The 20,426-nt window shown below is 38.9% G+C and overlaps 2 protein-coding genes and 1 pseudogene across 2 annotated transcripts; 1 reads left to right on the top strand and 2 right to left on the bottom strand.

Annotated features, from left to right (window-relative positions):
- LOC109224668 lies at window positions 679-1,467 on the bottom strand. Its single transcript, XM_019389202.1, has 2 exons — window positions 1,197-1,467; window positions 679-1,079 (listed from the first exon to the last, which is right to left on the bottom strand). The coding sequence occupies exons 1-2, from the start codon at window positions 1,323-1,325 to the stop codon at window positions 756-758; spliced, it is 453 nt and encodes a 150-aa protein (XP_019244747.1). The 5' UTR covers window positions 1,326-1,467; the 3' UTR covers window positions 679-755.
- LOC109223814 lies at window positions 11,902-16,309 on the top strand (annotated as a pseudogene).
- On the bottom strand, window positions 16,789-20,282 carry LOC109224394 (probable 6-phosphogluconolactonase 1; the record flags this gene model as incomplete). Its single annotated transcript, XM_019388975.1, has 3 exons — window positions 16,789-17,558; window positions 19,891-20,026; window positions 20,122-20,282. Coding segments are annotated over 3 exons (789 nt in total), but the record flags the coding sequence as incomplete, so codon positions are not given.

Here is a 20,426-nt window from a genome sequence, read left to right as displayed (position 1 = left end):
TGGATGGTTTTTGAAGATCTTGTGATTTTTGTTATTGAAATATGGCTGAAACTTGTGCTTTTTATGATTTCAAGTAGCTAAAACTTGTATTTTTTGTGATTTCATATGGCTGCAACTTGTACTTTTTTGGGATTAACCACCTGTAGGTTTTAGGTAGCTTTGAAACTTTAATCTTGCTATTTGTGGTTAACCAATTATAATGGTTATGACAGCTATTCTAGTTGAATGTAATGTGTTACCATGGATGTACAATCTTCGCTTAGTATCTTGTTTGTGTTGTGTGTAATTATGTTGTTTCTATTATTTATGTTCTCCTGAAATTTTTTGTTTTTCCCGTTTTCTTGGTCACCAATCTCCATGACCAAAATGTTAGATTTAACGGAATGAAGAAAACAAAAGGTCATTCATGTTGTGTTTCCAGCACCTTTCTTGAAAAATTTCCAGCACCTTTCTTGAAAAAATTCAATCACTTTTCAGTACTACTACGTCCAACAAATTCAATAGACTAGCAAAATGTGAATGAATTCTACTGGAAATAAATTCTTTACATACTTGTGTATTCCAGCAACTTTAAGGAAATTAAATCAACATACCAGCATTTTCCTAAGAGATTAGAAGGAAAGCAAGATCATTACAATCCTTATAACTATTCAACAAAATACACTACACAAATTAATACATTACATGGATTAACTACAATTATATCCTAAATTCATACTTCACAACAACAACCATAATGCAACGAATCCAACCAATCATCCACATAAGACACGAATTAACATCCACTGATGGGCAACGGTTTTGCTCAATGTTGCAATATTTCCGACATCAATAGCAGTAGCAAACTCAGCATCAACAAGCTTCTTCTTCAAAATATTTCTTTCAACAACTTTTTCGCTCAATTTTGCTATAGCTTGAGCCTTTACGCCAGCAGCAATATCATAATCGGCCATCTTCTTCTTCAAAATATCTCTTTGCATTTTAGCAGCTTCCAATTTTCTTTTAGGACTACTAATCAAAATCACAACTCTTGGGGGTAATACATCATCCTGCCACTCCCAATAACCACATGATTTCTTCTGTAAAAATAACACGACAAAAATAAACCCAAATATTTCATGAGAATCCTAAGAACCTAGAAGTAAGGCTTTTGAGAATTCAAAGAACGTTATTAGCCATAAATGAAGCTGACTTACCTTAGGCTTTGGGCACTTAAAAAAGCGCCGACCCGCATTTTCAGAAGTATATGCCATAAAATGGCGGGCAATAAGACCACAAAGATACCTCTTCTTCGACTCATATGATGAACTAGAACAATCAGACATACTTATCAAGGGACCAAGGGATTAACCAAGTAAGTAGGCCGAAAGTAATGGTGGAAGCCTAATCTAATTTGGAATTGAAGTAGGCTTGAAATAGTGAACCCTAGCGGAAAAACATTGGGGAACTCGTTTGATTTGGTATTTGGGTGGGGAGGGGTGGGTGAAATAAGTCAGGTGAGTGGTGGTAAAAAAATATTGGGGGGGGGGGGGGGAGTGGGTTGATTAAAGCACGTGTCATGTCATGTTTTTCGGACAAAGTAAATATTTGAGGGAGTAACCGTTAGTGGAAAAGGGTAGTATTAGACCCATTTTTTGACGGCTAGGTCATTAGTAGGCTCAAAATACAGTTGTACTCTATATCTAGTGAGAGTCCTGAACCGAAATGTGGTTCTTTTGGACTCAAATACTTTTTTAAGTGTAAAAAAATTACCATTCTATATAAAACGCGGTTATGAACCGCGTTTTACCTTAATGGCCGTTTGGCACGTTAAGGTAAAGCGCGGTTTCTTTCCGCATTTTATATAAAACACAATTGAATACCGTGCTTTACTGGAATCTGAAAAGACAGCTACATAAAGTTCGGTTCATTACTGCGTTTTATATAGAACGCAGTAAGAAACCGCATTTTACATATTTACCGTGCCCACCAATAACTCTTCTGCGCTTAACTGACATAATAATAATTCAAATATGTAAAATGCCCTTTTAAACTGCGTTTTACTTCCAAAAATTTGACCCCCCCCCCTCCCCCCCGATTGGGCATTTCCTTATATAAAGGCGTTAAGGGTTTTGAGAAAAATTATTCAGAAATACTATAACTTCGTGATAAATTTTTCTTGTTGTTAAATTCTCAAGCTTTTTTTATAATGTCTAAAGAGCAAAAAGTAAGGGTTTCATTATATTGGGGGGGGGGGGGAGGTTGTGGTGGCAAATAACTCAGTGAGCTATAGTTATCTCCACAAAGTCATATTAAGTTGCCACTTACAATGGAGTACGATAGACTGGTATCGTTGTTATGCAATAAAATGAGGTTGAGCAAATGTTCGGTGAATCTTAAAATAAGCGGAAGATATCCGTATTCTGTGACTCCGCAAGGGGTTGCTTGTTACGCTGAGTTTAACATCAAGGATGATGAAACTCTGAGAGATTTTTGGGGACTCCGGATGAATATCGGGAACTTATTTTGATAAAAATGTTGGAAATGTACGTGAAGGTTGAAGACATTTGCAATAATGATGTTGCACAAAGCAGGGATAACCCTCAATCATCGGGTGGTTATTCTGGAGCAGTTTTAGCCCACCAGGTTCCAGCTGAAAGAGTTTGGGCGAATCTAAACTTATCTCCACGGGCGAACGAGGAGCGAGGAAATAATTTCTCTCCTACTTTACATAATCCACAAGACAACTAGTAAACTTCAATTTTCCTTTGTGTTACGATGTTTATTTTTGTTGTATTGAATTTGTATTAAAACTCATATATTCCACAGGGGGTACCGTCCAGATATGAATTTTACAAGTTATGACCCCACGCCCAGTTGGAATATGCGCAGTTTTGGTGTGTTGGATCACGCTGGTCCATCCGGGAGTCATAACCAATAGGATAATGTCCATCATGGAATGTCAACACATTACGACTTGTAACTGAAGTGATATAGCTATATGTAAAGTATTTATCAATTTGAGTAGCTTATCATTTTGTTGTTTGTGTAGTGAAAATGAGCAACTTGATGGTCCTGACCTCACTCAGTTGCCCGTAGACGACGTATTTACTCGTGATTTGGTAGATGCGCAGAGTCAGGAAGATAATAGTGATTATGACAACAATGTCGATGAGTCTGGAGATGACACACCCTTCCCTGACGAGGGTGATGCGGAGGAGGAAGTGAATGTCGAACCTGAGCTGACGAGGGAGCATGCTCCACCTCCCGTTAGACCAAGAGTGTACGAGTCCCACGTGCCGTTTCATTCTAGGCGTATTCCCTACCTTGATAATTTGCCAAGTATTCCAGATGTGGATGCCCTCACAAGGGATCTTGACAAAATTCGGTCAGCAATATGGGATGAGTCTAGACCAACTGTGCTGGCAAAGGGCATATATTTTTTTCGATAAAGCTCGCCTATCCAGGGCTTGTAAAATGTACAACGTAAGAGAGTGTCGTGAGATGATAGTATAGGAGTCAACCCGGAGGTATACAAGGTCATATGCTGTAGATGGTTTACGGGTTGTCACTGGATGGTGCTTGCGAGCAAGAAGGAAACAGGGTTGTGGAAAGTGGGTAAATATATTAGCACCCATATTTGTGAAATGGACACATTCAATAGGAATCACTTCAACTTGGATGTTGACTTGATTTCTCTTCTCTTGATTCCACACTTGGAAGTGTCCATTAGGTACAAGATCAAAGAGTGTATTACATCCGTCCACCAAGAATATGGGTGTACTATTACCAAAAGAAAGGCATATCTCAGGCGCAAACATGCATTTGAAATTATTTATGATGACTGGGATAAGTCATTTTCATCTCTACCCAGGTACATGGCTGCACTGAAACACTTTAACCCCGGGTCTGTTGTTGAATGGAAGCATGAGCGGAGTCCAGGAATACCGGAATATATATATTCAGATACGTATTCTGGGCATTTAAACCAACAATTGATGGTTTTATGCATTGCCATCCGGTAATTTCCATAGACGGTACTCATGTCTATGGAAAGTATGATATTAAGCTGTTGATCGCCGTTGTAGTAGATGTCAATGGACAAATATTTCCACTAGCTTTTGCCATCTGTGCCAATGAAAGCCAAGAGACGTGGACGTTATTTTTGAACCACTTGAAGCAGCAAGTTGTCAAACAAAGTTCAGGTATTTGTCTAATATCTGATCGGCGTGGTGGTATATTAAGTTCTGTAGAGCATTTGCCTGAATGGCAGGAACCCTATGCATACCACCGTTACTGTGTGAGGCACCTGAAGGCCAATTTCCAGAAGAAATATCCCAACAAGGACCTGCATGATTTAATGTGGATGGCTGCAACTGATCATCAGCAGTGCAAATTCAGGAGGCGCATGGAATCGATCCGACAGTTAGACGAAAGAGCCTATAATTGGTTGATGCGACATGAACTTCACAAGTGGACATTGCATGCTGATGGTGGCAGGCGATGGGGAACCCTGACTACAAATGTGTTGGAGTCTTTCAACGGATTATTGAAGTTTGCACGCGAATTGCCTGTCACTACCATGGTCCGGATGACATTCAAACAGATGGCGGAGAGGTTTGTTGAAAGGCATAGAGGTGCATTGGAATTGATGGACAGGGGTGTTGAATTTATACCAATACCGATGAAAAGATTTGAGAAATACAGGAGGCGAGCACATTGGCATTCATATTTACAGTATGATCACGACCGGGGTGTTTTGAAGTTCGCACCGCTATCCGTCAACACCGGGGGAAAATCTACATACCGTAAATGAAGCCAGCAGGTTGTGTTCATGTGGGAAAAGGACCATCTACCACATGTCGTCATCACATGCCATGAAGTGCTTTCAACAAACAGGTTTAGGGGCAACCAACTATGTTGATAGGCAATACAATGTTGTTGCATACGTAAACATATATAGTGGGCAGTTGTAGCCACTGGGTGCTGAGCATTATTAGCTGCCGGAACCATTTAAAATGCTGTGTAACAAGGACTATTTGCGCAAGCTACATGTGCAAAAGAGAACGCGTATACGGAACCAAATGGATATTGGTGATACCGTTTATGCGCGTAAATGTGGTACATGCTCGCAAACAGGACACGACCGTCATAAATGTCCTTCAGCTGGTTTGGGTGGCGGTGGTAATCCAGCTCTTGGTGCAAGTTCGTCTAATGTACCCAACTATCAAGGATACACGTAGTGTTTTGTTTTCGTAATGTTTTTTGTAATAAGTGTTTGTACTTGTTTATGTTGCAAGATGTATCAAATAAAATTATATTTCCACAGCCTTGTTACATCTTATTGATATTTAAAATTTTTTAGTTGAGTAAATTAATAAATTTCTCCTCCCGTTCATGTAATCAAAAATAGTATTGGATTAAAAAACGGAAAATTTTAACGTGCACTTTCGAGTTTCACTCTAAAATTATTATAAAACTACACTGTCAGAGGAGGAAGATGTTTGACAAATAAGTGAATATATATATATATAGCGCGGTTAAATACTACATTTTGTGTGTTGTCATGTCGATCTGAAAAGCTGCCCGACTGCGAAAAAGCTGTTTCGTTTCAGAAAAAATCTTTAACACTCCAAGTATAGCGCAGTTAAATACTACGTTTTGTGTGAATATATATAGCGCTGTTAAATACTACGTTTTGTGTGTTGTCTTGTCGTTCTGAAAATCTGCCTGACTGCGAAAAAGTTGCTTCGTATCAGAAAGAATCTTTAACACTCCAAGCATAGCGCGGTTAAATACTATGTTTTGTGTGAATTTATATAGCACGGTTAAATACTACGTTTTGTGTGTTGTCTTGTCGTTCAGAAAAGCTATCCGACTGCGAAAAAGTTATTTCGTATCAGAAAGAATCTTTAACACGCCAAGCATAGCACGGTTAAATACTATGTTTTGTGTGAATATATATATATATATAGTGCGGTTAAATACTACGTTTTGTGTGTTGTCTGGCCTATAAATAACGGGCGCATTCTACTTATTTTCTGCGCTTAACCATAACAAATAGCAAAACTTTCCATAAAAGTAGGATTTTTTTCTCACTTTAACAAATGTCTGAGCGCTTGTATGTACCAATGTGCCAAATGTTGTATGATGGCGACCGTTGGGATGACGGTCAAGTTGGGCGCAAATACTGGATATGTGTGAACAGGCTTGGAGGCAACAACGGAAATTTTTGCAATTTTGACGTATGGATAGAAGAACCCTGTCAGCAGGAATGCTACAAACAATCTTTGCAGCATCTTCATGATTTGACCAAAAAACAGTGGGCCTATGAACGAGAATACAAACGAGAAGTTGCGGAGTTGAAGGAGAAACTCAAAGAGGTGGAAGAAGAAAAAAATAAGTTGGAAGAAAAATTTAAGTGGTTGGAGCAGAGAATACTAGGCGGTCGTGACTAAACAATGACATGTATTATTGAGTGTAGTAGTTTATCTTTATGTTTCCCGTGTCACGTATTTTTATTAGTTGTACTGAATTTAAGTTATGTTAAGCTTCTATGTTTGTGTTTGTGTTGCGGTGTTGAAATAAAGAAAAAACGGGGAAATAAAAACATAATGCGCATATTATGAAAACATAAAAAAATTGTTATTATTATTTACATAAAATAATATTTACATAGCGTACATAAAATACAGCTAAAGAAAATCAATGTGTCCCACAGCCTGTGTGCTTCAATGCAGCCGCTGGCCTGAGGCGCATCCCATCCCGCCCCGATACGCTATCAGGATCATCCTCATCGCGTCGCCTCTTTATCTGAGGATGCGCTGTAGCATGATCGTCAGTAGTACTGGCAGGATCGGTAGAAGGGGTCGTCAGTCCATCAGCAACCTACAAAAGAATTAGTCAGCTCAGTATATGAAAATATATATTAGTAATGTACGTGTTAAGTCAAAAAAAATTTCTTACCATGGTCTCGTCGGGCTCCTGAATATAAGCATCCGTCGCATCCTGCTCTGCATCGCACAAAGTGGCATCCGTGACGGGCTGGGATGAAGCCTTAATAAGAAAATTATAAAGTTATTTATTGCGAATCAATGAGATAAAAACATATTTAAATTTAATAGTAATACAAACATACCTGCTCATGCGAAAGATCCACACCACCCGTCGACGATGAGCAATAACTCGGTCGGCGCCCACCATCCACATCTCGGGTCGGCCGATCCTCAGCAGCGGTCGATGGGCCTGAAAATATCTTCTCCCAATCATGTCCGGTAAGGCTCGTGCCCGTGATCAACAATGGATCTGACGGGATCACCTGCGATGCGGCTGGAGTGAACGCCATCTGAAGGTTGTACGACGGCATGCTGCTGGGATGCTCGTCTGGCTAATGGAGGTCACCCGGAAGATCAGCTCCAAAATCATCATCAGGTGCCTGAATAGGTTCCTCAACGCCCCCTTGCTAGGGACCACCTCCTCGTCTGCCCCCACGAACCCGTGGGACAGCCCTGCCTCGTGGAGCACCCCTGTCTCGTGGGACAGCCCTGCCTCGTCGTCCCCTAGCTCGTGGGACGCGCCTACCTTAATGGTAGTGCTCTGGCGCCACATAAGTAGGGACATGCTCTAAGTGCTCGTCCTCTCTGGCTCGATGCAGTGTCCGGGCAGCCAACTCTATAACCTGCCGGCCATACTCCTGTAAAGCGACCGCAGGATAGCCAGCGTGCTGCTGCATCTGCAGTCCCAACTGGTGGACTAAATGTAAGCCAATAGCCTGCACAACATTTATAAGTAAGAATACCAAATAACATACCAGTGCCTCATGCCTCCCGGCGTATGGAACGTACCGACCGCCAGCTCGATGAACGGGATTCCCGACGATAAGTCGGGTAACACCGCGGTACCAACCCATGTAATGATGCTCAGTTTCCAGTCGTATCGGTGAAGGGGGGGGGGGCAGAATCAGGTCAGCTCGCCGGTCCCGTTTAAATATCTGGTCCTGTAGCCATGCCAAAAATACGTCGTCCACCCTGGTACCATCATCCCGCTGGTAATGTGTGGTCTCCCAGGTGGACTGCGTCTGTACGAGCTGCGGCAAACTGGCGAAGTACCTGCTCGGTGGCATGATGCTCCACAATATCAAGGCAGAACAACGGGACGGAAGAGGCCCACATAAGTTGGCCGGCCGAGCAATAACAGGGCAAGCCAGCTATCAACTCGTCGATGTATGGCGTCCAGATGAACTATTAAGTAAGAACAGAAAACGTCAGTATATGCAACTTGTGTTTAGAGTGTATTACAAGTAAACTTAGATATATATTTACCTGTGCGCCATCCAGCAAATCCAATATATCCCTTAACAAGGAGAGATTATGCCGAGCCTCGTACTCGCGCATATATCCCCGCCAGAGAACCCACCTCCTAGCTAGAGGGAGCAATTCCGATGGTACACCCGGATCTAATGGTGGTAGAGGTGGATGCAACTGCAGGAACCGCTCCCAGGCCCAAACCTAACATAAAAAGTTGACGTAAAATTTAAGATATATTTTTACTAGGTATGTTAAAATGAATAGAGTATTCGAATATGTTGTCACCTGTAGTAGTGGCAAAAATTTAGCAACGTCACTCTGGGTGCCCAAGCTCGCCCGGCACATATGCATGTACAAGTAGGCGAGAACAGTAGAGCCCCAGCTGTACTGGGTAAATGATCTAGCCGCTCAAGATGATGAAGAAATCTCAAGCTAACTAGGTTCTCCGAAGTGTTAGGGAACAAGACCCCTCCAAACATAAGGAGTAGCAGCAACCTCGTATACCGATCAACATGATAATCCGGTATATCGCCATTGATCTCAGGATGCAATGCCTCCAACCACTGTCGAATAGTCGTCAGCGAAAAATGACTGGTCCCATGCAGTACATTCTCATCCTCTGGCCGGAAAGCAGTGAGCTGCTGCAGCATGTCCAGGTACTGCACACGTGTCATCTCTCTCATGCCAGGCGGGAGAGCAACGGGCAGTCCATCAAACGGGCAGCCCATATAAAACCTCCACGTCCTGTAGTGTGATGGTGGCCTCACCAATGAGCAGGTGGAATGTGTGCGTCTCCGGTCGCCACCGCTCTATCAGAGCCGTGACCAATGACCAATTGAGCTGCAGTCGCCCGATCTCCAAAATCATGTAGAAAGCGGTCACTCACAAACGTGTGACTACACGATCATGGAGAACTCTGTCATGTAGAAAGTCCCACATGTCGTCCACTCTCTTGGCGCGGAGAGTCTGGGTCAGTAACTCACCCTCCCATATGTGTGCGGACCTATGGTCGCCTTGTAACGAGAGTAGCTCATCGCTAGAAGGTTCGGGATGAATAGGCGGCACCTCCATGTCGTCTGCTGTAAATTAAACAATATTAATTACATGTTAGTTTTATAATTTTATATGTTTGTTTGTAAATTAAATAATTAAATTTTATAATTATTCAATATTTAATTATGAAGTTTAAAACATAAGGGTTCCAGGCTCGATATTTGAGGCCCAGTAGCACCAATATATCCTAAATTCTTTTATGTGTTAGTTTTATTATAATTTTATATGTTAGTTTGTAAATTAAATAATAAAGTTTTATAAACAAAAATTCACATATGGGTTCCAGGCTCTATATTTACGGCCCAGTAGCACCAAGATATCCTAAATTCTTCTATGTGTTAGTTTTATTATAATGTTATATGTTAGTTTGTAAATTAAATAATAAAATTTTATAAATAAATATTCACACATGGGTTACAGGCCCGATATTTGCGGCCTAGTAGCACTACGATATCTTAAATTATTCTATGTGTTAGTTTTATAATTTTATATGTTTGTTTGTAAATTAAATAATTAATTTTTATAATTAAATATTCACATATGGGTTCCAAGCTCGATGTATGCGGTCCAGTAGCACCAATTTATCCAGAATTCTTCTATGTGTTAGTTTTATAATTTTATATGTTTGTTTGTAAATTAAATAATTAATTTTTATAATTAAATATTCACATATGGGTTCCAGGTTCATATTTGCGGCCAGTAGCACCAATTTATCCTGAATTCTTCTATGTTTTAATTTTATTATTTTACATGTTAGTTTTATAATTATATATGTTTGTTTGTAAATTAAATAATTAATTTTAATAATTATACAATATTATTAAATATTCATATATGGGTTCCAGGCTCGTTATTTGCGGCCCAGTAGCACCAATTATATGTTGACTATAATTGGACAGAATTTGTGTTTGATCTATCAGTTATTTTGACGTATTTTTGAGTATAAGAGATACTTAAACTACAGGGAAACTACGCTAAAAGGCAATACATTTTACTACGCTAAAAGGTAATACATTATACTACGCTAAAAGGCACTACATTTTACTACGCTAAAAAGCATTACATTTTACTACCGTAAAAGGCACTATATTACTAGTCTTTAAGCAAATAAATAATTTAAACCAGATAAAATACAACAAATACATGTAATCACATAAATACATATAAAACAGTAATAATAATTTATTAACATTTTTATTAACAAATAATAATGATTTCACAATTTTTACATATTTTTTTACAACATTAATATCTTAGTCCGGATAAAAATAACATACCAATTTAATCGCAAAAATAATACAAAACAACATACAACACATTCAATACAACTAATATGCATTATTTATACGAGTTTGGACATAAACTACATCGGAATACCTCGAATCATGTTCTTTGGAAAGTTGAAGATTTAAAATTTAACTCCGAAACAAGCAACCCACAACAATAGAAGGCTTGGCTAGGATGTGGGACTAACTTTGATTAGTTTTTGTGGGACGGGTGGGGTCCACTCGAATTTTTTATCGAGTTAATTGGGGGAGGGGGGGGGGGGCGCTGTTCGTTTTTTAAAAAATGGGGATTTTGGTTTTGTCCAGAAACGTGGGGGAAAGGGAAGGGGACGATACATATATAGGTAAAACGCGGTTTCTTACTACGTTCTATATAAAACGCGGTAATGAACCGCGCTTTATATAGCTGTCTTTTCAGCTTCCAGTAAAGCGCGGTATTCAGCTGCGTTTTATATAAAACGCGGTTATGAACCGTGTTTTACCTTAACGTCCACGTTAAGGTAAAACGTCGTTCATAACCGCATTTTATATAGAATGGTAATTTTTTTTTACACTCAAAAAAGTGTTTTGAGTCCAAAAGAATCACATTTCGGTTCTGGACTCTGCAGAAAACATACCTAGTGGCAATTTGGTAAATTGTGGAGTACACTAGGGTCATTTTAGTCATCAAAAGTTTGTCTTTAGAGCATGGGTTTAAAGACAAAGACTTTAAGCTAGTACTCCCTTTATTTCAATTTATGTGAATAATTTTTTTTTTTCAGTCCAAAAGAATGTCAGTTTTTTATATTTCAAAATATGTTAACTTTAAAATTATTTTTTTTACTTTAATAAAATAATTTAAAATAAGTGACAAAACCGTTGATGCTTACATTAGGGTATATTGTTACACCATATCTCTTGGGGTGCGATACGAATACGAGATACTTTATGTACCAAAATACCTTTTTGACGAAACTAGATTTTTCATTAGGAAGAGTCAAATATAAAAAAATAAACACACAAATAAATCAAAGCAATTCAATATATAATGTATATAATAATTTCTTTTTACCTATCTATACAATATAATTTTTGGGTGAACAATATGAGTGTTCGACTATTTATGATTTATTTTAGATCATAACTTTTAAATTTTTTTTTTGCCTTCTACATAAAAAAAACTAGATAGAAGGAGTACTAATCACTATGAATAATTTCTTCAGAAAATAATTAAATAATTAAAATATGAAAGAAAAGAAAAAATAATTCTGTAATTCCCTCAAAAACCCAAATCCCAAAACCCCCTCCTCATCCAGTTCCTTGAACTTGAAGGTCTAAAACCTCAAATCCCCATTGTTGGGTTGTAAAGATTGTAACTTTATGTTCTTCTTGCTATGGCTGCTCACTCTTTCAGCTTCTTTTCTACTCTCCTCAGGTTCTTTTCCATAATTCATTAGTCTCTTTTCATATGTTTATTTTTTATCTGCTTTGTTTCATCTGCTTTACCTTGTGAAGAAAATGATACCAGAAACAGACAGTTAGCATATAAATTGTGAAGTTGTCACCTTTGCACCTACCTTGTGTGTGGATAACGTTATGTTGTGGTGAAAATTAGAATTAAAGTTGAATTTCTGTGTCCGTACTTTCATATACTATTAGGGGTCGTTTGGTTGGAGGTATTAGAAAAAATAATGCAAGCATTAGCTCTATGCATTACTAATACCTTGTTTGGTACATTTTTTCACTTGTATTAGTTATACATCATACTTGGTATTATCCTATGCATAAGTAATGCATAGAAAACCATGGCATTAGTAATACCAAGGCTATTAATGCATGCATTAGTATGGTTAAAGACAAAATTGTCCTTAAAGTACCTTAAAAGCTAGAGAATATGGAGGGCATTTTTGTAAACAACTATTTTTCTTAAAAATTATGCAATGCGTTATAATTTTAATACACCACACCAAACAGTAGATAAGAAATAATATCTGCATAACTAATGCTTGTATTACTAACCCATGCATTACTAATCCACACATTACTAATACACCTTATTCCGCATTATTCTTATACAACCTACCAAACGACCCCTTAGTTTCAGGGCAAGTTTAATTTGTTCCATTTTCTATATGATTTTGATTATTATCTGTATTTGAAGATTCATTATATAACAAAAAACATGGTCAATGAGGATTCATATAGCCGATTCCAACTTGTTTAGGACTTAGGCATAGCTACTGTTGTTGTTCTATATTGTTTTGATTAATGCATAAACATGGGCGGAGCTAGAATATGAGTTATGGGTTCGGCGGAACCCAGTAGCTTTGGTCTAAACCCTGTATTTGTCTTAAGAAATCTATTAAATTAGAAATTATTAATTTAAAACCTACTAACTTAAAAGGATTAGAATCCTAAACCCATAAATTTCAAATTCTAACCTCGCCTCAGCTCGAGGATGGCTTCACTGGTAGAGTTCTTCTTTTGGTTACTTGTAGGTAACTAGCCGAGTGCACTTCGTGCTTTTTTGATAGTGCATAGTTGGAGTTCATCCAGAATAAAATCATTCACTCATCGAAAACCAGAACAAGTGCAGTGTCTTTAAAGTTGCGGACTTTAATTAAAAAGATGAATCAGCATGCAAAGATGGTGTTTTTCTTGATTCTAATATGAGCATCAAATAGAGATTCAATGTCTTTGCTTTTTCTTTATGCATATTGGATTTTCTGTTGCTGAAATATGTTTCAAACAGGAGAAAGAAAACTAAGGTTCTGTGTTTTTCTAATATGCAGGCAGTATCTGAATTGGAACTTTTACCCAAATATGAAAGTAATGCAGCTTCGAGATCTTGGACTTAAAAACAAATGGATTCTTATGGCAGTCTCTAAAGAAAGAACTCCAGAGGCTATAGCCAAGGAGTTATCGAAGACAGAGGTGTTTGGTGCTGGAAAAAAGACTGTACAGATATCAAAACGAGCTCTGGTTATGGCTAGGAGAAAGAAAGTAGTCGAGACTTCAAATGATGATCCCATGAATGTTGAGGAAGCCAAAAATAATTCACAATCAACTGAGGAACCCAAAAAACCCAGAGACGAACCCGAAAGAAAAAAGAGATAGTGAAGAGTTCATTTGGTGATTCCCTATCCGATGCGGAGGGTAATGTCACTGATGCGGAAGCTGTAACAGAACCAGAATCAAGTGCAAAACCGGAGAAAACCCGACGAACTCGGAAGAAAAAAGAGAGTGGAGATTACATTTGAGGATTCCATGTCAGATGTGGAGGGCAATGTCACAGATGAGGAAGTCTTACCAACTTCTGGGTCAAGTGAAGGTTCCGTGGAAATACGAAAACGAACTTCAAAGAAAGGTAAAATCTCTATATCAAAGACTTAAAAACTTCCTCATCATTGAGCATTTGTGCTTACTTTACATTTCTTAAGTTTAGAAGTTTAAATTGCAAATCTCTTTATGCATAATTTTACAGCTGCTTCTAGCTCTAGTAGCCTTGAGAAAGAACCAGCTCAGAAGGTCACAAGGCGGAGGAGAAAGAAGGTTAATGATTTAGAGGATGAAGGTAGCCAGACAGAAATTAGTGATATTGAAGAAGAGCCACACGTTGCAAACGTTGATGCCGATAGTGAGGAAGAACTGGACTTTGATGGTGGAGAGGATATTAGCTTCTCATCGCCACCTCTTGTGTGTTGCTTTGGTGCCGCACAGCATGCGTTTGTTCCTTCAGGGAGGCCATCCAATCGGCTTGTAGACCACGAATGGCATGAAAGAATGAAAGATGTTCGAGTAATGTTGCCGTGGTTCTTGCGAGCTTGGGCGGTAAAGTTGCCTTCATGGGGAAACATGGCGATGACGATTTCGGTCAGTCCTTGGTATATTTTATGAATATTAACAAAGTTCAAACGCGATCAGTTCGCCTTGACAGTAAAAAAAGCAACTGCCATTACACATATGAAAATAGGTAAGAGAGGGGGCTTGAGGATGACTACCACCAAACCATCTGCTGAGGATTCTCTATTGAAGTCTGAGATCAATATAGATGTCCTTAAGGAGGTGAGAATCTGAAAAAAAAATTACATGTTACTTTATTTGTTTGAATTCATTTTGTATGTTCTGTTAGTGCTGAAGTTGTTTCCATTCACTCTAATGTGTCACACAGGCAAAAATGTTTTACTTCAATACATTCTCATTGCTTGACCCAAATATGAGATTAACCACATTACGAGCAACAAAGATTTCGAAGAAGCTGGGAGGGGTTGTCTTTTATGATGTCAACCTTCCATTTCCGCTATGGGAATCCGGTGATAAAGCGACGACATTCATACAGCAAGCATGGGATCTTGCAGATATCATAGAGGTTACGAAACAGGAGTTAGAGTTTCTCTGTGGAATAAAACCGTCCGAGAGGTTTGACACCAAGGATAATGACAGGTCTAAGTTCACTCACTATCCACCGGAAGTAATTGCTCCACTTTGGCATGAAAATCTAAAGGTTTTGTTCGTGACTAACGGGACTTCTAAGATTCATTACTACACCAAGGAGCATAATGGTGCTGTTCTTGGGCTGGAAGATGTGCCTCTGACCCCTTATACTTCTGATATGTCTGCATCTGGAGATGGCATTATTGCAGGTAAAAGAATGACCACCTTCTGTATATTCATAAGTCAGTTTCTTTAGAAGTTTGCTCATTAGAGACGATAATAGACCCTTGTGGTCCGGCCCTCCCCGGACCCTGCGCATAGTGGGAGCTTAATGCACGGGGCTGCCAATTTTTTTTTTACTCTGCTATGTGATGCATTTATGCCTTTTCACTTATCCCTGCAATATTTATACAAATTGGATATATTTACTTAACTTTGGATCTAGAGATAGCAGTAAGGGAACAATAAATATTGAGTGAAGTCATGTCACATCTGAACAGTGATGTTATCCGTCCAAGTTTTGCAGGCCAACAGATATCTTTAGCTGTTCGATCAAATTCTCATTATTAGTGCTCAACTATTACCTAAAAAAAGTATCATTACCTGTTTTGTAAAATATTTACACCTGAAATATCCAATTTTCGTTTTTTTGGTGCTCCGCAACTTAATTTCTGTGGCAACTTTTGGTTCAGGTATCATCAGAATGCTGACAGTTCAGCCTCATCTGATGACCGACAAAGGGTACTTGGAACGAACTTTAAAGTATGTTATTAGCTGTGGCGTAGTAGATCAATGGCTACAGGCAAGAAGATTAGGGTATCCTCCCAAAGAAGGTATGGAAGACGATGTGGTCCCAGACGACCATGGTATAAAGTCAGTAACAGAGAGGGAATACAGAACACTCGTGCCTGTAAGTTGATGGTGTATATGCTTGTAGCCGATTATGCTTATGTGAGATGCCCTTTTTCCATCGGAAAGTTGAAAGTTTTGGTGTTGGAAATGATTCTTTGGGGCATCACTGTGATTGTAGCTGTAACTGCTTGTACACGAATTTTTGGAGTTTTAGCACAAGATGGTATCAGAGAAATCATACAAGAGGGGAAGACAGCATCACCAAGTCCATTTTCCTTGGGCTTTCTTGATTGCTTTGCTTTTAGTGTAACATTTGTACTATTTTTTTGACATATTGGAGAAATTTAGATTTTTTACTAGCATAATAGGCTTTGCATTCTGTGTATCATAGACCAATATCATTTCATCTCATTTTTGTTATTAATGCATGCACTTGTTAGAGTTTGAACCATTTAGTTCTCTTAAAACTCAGTTTCTCTAAAGAAAAAGTTTCTCCTCGAAACACACACAAAAAAAGGCAGCCCGGTGCGCTAAGTTCCCGCTTTGTGCAGGATCCGAAAAAGGACCGGACCACAAAGGTCTGTTGCCCGCAGCCTTACCCTGTATTTCTGCAAGAGTATGTTTCTACGGCTCGAACCCGTAACCTTCTGGTCACATAGCATCTAACTTTACCAGCTACGTAAGTACCGGATAATTTTGTCTGCCAAGGTTAGGCGGATGAGAAGATATCACCTAGTGTTTTTTGTCATATTAATTTACATTGGACCTCCACTTATCTACACTAAAATTGTTAATGATGAATGTTCTGCCATTAACTATATGTATCAAAATTTTATTTCAAGGTAACTGATGTGAAAGAGCTGAAAACAAACTAGCTAATTTTTAAAAGGACATTTAGATTTCTATATAAGGATCCAATTTTATTGCCATCTTCCCCAACAAAAAGATAACCACACTTCTCAAAACCCACCTCAGAAGAGAGGACTGCAGGTGGAAGATACCTAATCCAACAGAAGAAAAAGTTCCTATATTTCTTCTCAAACAGGAAAAGGTATCAAAAATTTTGGGAAAAAAAAGGTAAGATCAAAATATAAGACTTGATAAAAGATGAGAATGAACTAAGTTGCATATGCCTTTCCTAAATACACAATCATACACATTTAAAAGCCTGGTCCTTCTACTCTGAAAATTTTGCGCTGTCAAGTTTTGAGGCAGCTGCCTTGTCTAGAAACCAAACCAAATTCCCTTTAGTTGGCTGGACCATTTTTGCAGGCAGCGTCGGAAAGTCAGGTCCAATATCATCAATAGCCGAATGCACAGCCTCTGCTTTGCTGCTTCCAGTTACAACTATAGATACATTGGATGCAGAGTTGATAACAGGCAAGGTGAAAGTAATCCTCTCTGGAGGAGGCTTGGGTGAGTCGGTGAGAAAAGTTACCCACTCTTCATTCTCATCAAGTATGGAGTGATTAGGAAAAAGAGACGCGACATGTCCATCTGGTCCCATTCCTAGAAGGATGAGGTCAAACTTGGGGCAGTCGCTGATGTCAGAAACGCTGATTACACGAGTTCTCACGAGCTGTCTAATAACAAACTCATAGTCTTCGGCAGCTTTCTCTGCTGAGACCGTGTCGTTAATGGAATGTACATGGCTTGGAACAATAGGCACCTGAAAGATAAAAGCACAGTCCAGCTGAGAAATGCAAAAATCTGGAAAGTAAGATCAGTACCAAAAATCAAATTCGGAAGCCCTTCAGACTTGGAAGAAAATTTCACTAATGAAATTCAGCTACATGGTACAAGACAGCATTTCAAATCTACGCATTCAGCTCAACCTTCCTGTTTTCTTTTTCCTTATTTTCTTCCACTTCCCTTTTAAATGCCGGGGGGGGGGGGGTAGGGGGGGGGGAAATGAAAAAATGGAAGATGCTGTAACTTCGAAAGAGCTAACTAGCGTTTGTATCTACTAAGATGGTACAGTCGTATTTCTGGTAATTGAGAGAATACCTAGGATGAAGAATTTGGGAACTGAAGTACCAGTTCTCCTCCCGCACTGAGAAGCAAAACTCAAAGTTATACCTATTGAATTCATACTATAAGAACATCCATTTCCCTCGCAAATTCTAGGGGAAACACAAGAACAACAACAAAATGAAGAGATGGAATACAATTGCTAAAACATGGATCTTGTCATAGGTGGTGGTTCTAATGCCAACCCATTGATCAAAGAAGATATTTAGCAGATTTGCAGATACTGTTGAATAAATATGATTTGAGACACCAAGGCCACCATGTTTCCAGTGTAAGTCTGCGTTCGCAACTCTAGCAAAGAAAACTATAGAAGTTACCAAATATCATTATGTCAATCTTTATGCTGGAAACAATCAGCATTTGTTAAACCCAGCATTTGCAGAGAGATTTTGCTTGTAATGCAGAGAAGTTTTTCTTGAAATTGTTTTATAAATCAAGAAAGAAATAAAAATAAAAAGTAAAATAACAAAAAACCCTCCCTTCTCCGTTTAGCTCTGAACATCACTCGCTTTGGTATCACCAATACATAAATCGATCTCTTCACGCCAGCAGTCAGGTGGATGGTCTTAATAGGACCTCAAGTTAGTATTAACCAACTCGGGATTCCTGAGAGCCCATAGTGAGCGATTACAATTGAACATTTTCAAGAAGATTCTCTTGTATGACTTAACAGATCACTATGTTCACATACAATACTCATCCATCTATCAGCACTACCTGAATTCAGCTTTATACGCATCCTCAGTTGGCGCAGTGCATTCAGTTCGAAAGAAATAGCTACAGATTTCAAACATAAGGCACTTAGATCCATAGACGTCACCACCTCTAAGCAACAAAAGGGCAGCCCGGTGCACTAAGCTCCCACTATGCGCGGGGTCCCGGGAAGGGCCGGACCACAAGGGTCTATTGTACGCAGCCTTACCCTGCATTCCTGCAAGAGGCTGTTTCCACGGCTCAAACCCGTGACCTCCTGGTCACATGGCAGCAACTTTTCCAGTTATGCCAAGGTTCCCCTTCCATATATAAACACCAAATATACCTGGTTCACTACAATAGTTCAAAGTAAATTAACTAGAGAGTAACAGATTATCGGTAGAATACCTAGAGACATCAAAGATCTGGATTCAAATTTTTTTGAACCTCTACATCATCTTGCCTCAGGAAAAAAATGAAAAATGAAACAATTCCCCATATTCACGGGAATATTACTATACATGGCTATCTACCACATCCAGCCCTCAACGATCAGATACTGCAGCTTAGAGATCCTGATTCATTTTCTTTCTGCAAGATCTCCTCGCCATGCAAATTCTAACCTCCCCACCCCCACTATCCCATACTATGCAAAATTGCAAGCTCAAAACATTGATGGGCGTCAAGGAAAAGCACTGATCAAAGAAATACGTTGCAGCACACCTTAATTTCTGGCTGCAGCTACAATACCAACAATAGCCATGCTTGACTGTAGCATTATTGCTTGTCAATGTTCCTAACACACCCTCAAAAATGGCTGCTCCCCTTCTCACCCTCCCCCCACTCCACCCCACGAAAAAAGTAAGGAAGAAAGAAGAAAGAACATCCTCACTTCTATATAAGATGAACACAAGCGACATGGTATGAAAACTAATATCAACAATTACATATAAGTTATAGCCGGTGTTTAACATGATGGTTAGCCAAAAAGTAGTAATTACAACAGCCTGGAGCTTCCCTTGCATATTTGAGATGCGCCATATCTGTGTTTTAGAGCTGAAAGATTATTGTATCTTTACGATGAACTGAATCAACCCAAAAGAGAACTACTTCAGTTGATGTCTGTCTTAAAGATTTCTTGAGAAAGGTATATGTAATCATGGATCGCAATGCAAAATAGAGAGAGCCATCTTACAGCTAAGGTTCGTATGAACAATCCCACTAACAGTAGATCAAAACAGTACGCAAGATGATCAAGTAAAATTTGAGTTTTCTACCTTCGACAAAAGTCCGTCTTTGGCTAGCTTGTAATTACTATCAGCATGATTTTTCGCAACCACACGCTCGTCCACCCAAAAAATATACCACTTCGCCCAATCAACAGTTTTGCTGTAAGGAGCTTCACATAGTTTTCTGCTTCCCAGGATTACAAAAACAAATTCAATACCTTATATATAAAGGGAAACAAATTTTTTTTTGAAAAAGTAAAATACAACACACTTACATACCCCATCAAGCTGATGAGGGAACCACCCGAGAAAGCAACAGCAAATACACCTCTCTCCTTCACAGAAGCCTCTGATAATTCTGCAATATAATCTGCCAAATCTGTGCTGAGTTCATCCAAATACTCATAAATCCTCACTTCTCTTCCATCTTTATTAGTCCCAAGAAAGAGCCATCCTTCTTTAGAAAATGTAAGATAACACTGCCACTACTGCACAAAATCATAACATAGCAAAGCAACAAGTCAATCACAATTTGGACCATATTCTGTTTGATTCACCTGAAATTATATATATATATATATATA

This window comes from Nicotiana attenuata, chromosome 3 (assembly GCF_001879085.1).
Source record: "Nicotiana attenuata strain UT chromosome 3, NIATTr2, whole genome shotgun sequence".
Lineage (NCBI taxonomy): Eukaryota > Viridiplantae > Streptophyta > Magnoliopsida > Solanales > Solanaceae > Nicotiana > Nicotiana attenuata.
Note: the sequence above shows the minus strand (reverse complement) of the source record. Positions and strands in the feature narration are given on the sequence as shown.

Excerpts from the sequence above, each read along its gene's own strand:
- LOC109224668 (XM_019389202.1), bottom strand. The coding sequence starts at position 1,325 with ATGTCTGATTGTTCTAGTTCATCATATGAGTCGAAGAAGAGGTATCTT. Across the intron at positions 1,080-1,196 it reads TTAAGTGCCCAAAGCCTAAG|AAGAAATCATGTGGTTATTG; the intron begins GTAAGTCAGCTT and ends TTATTTTTACAG.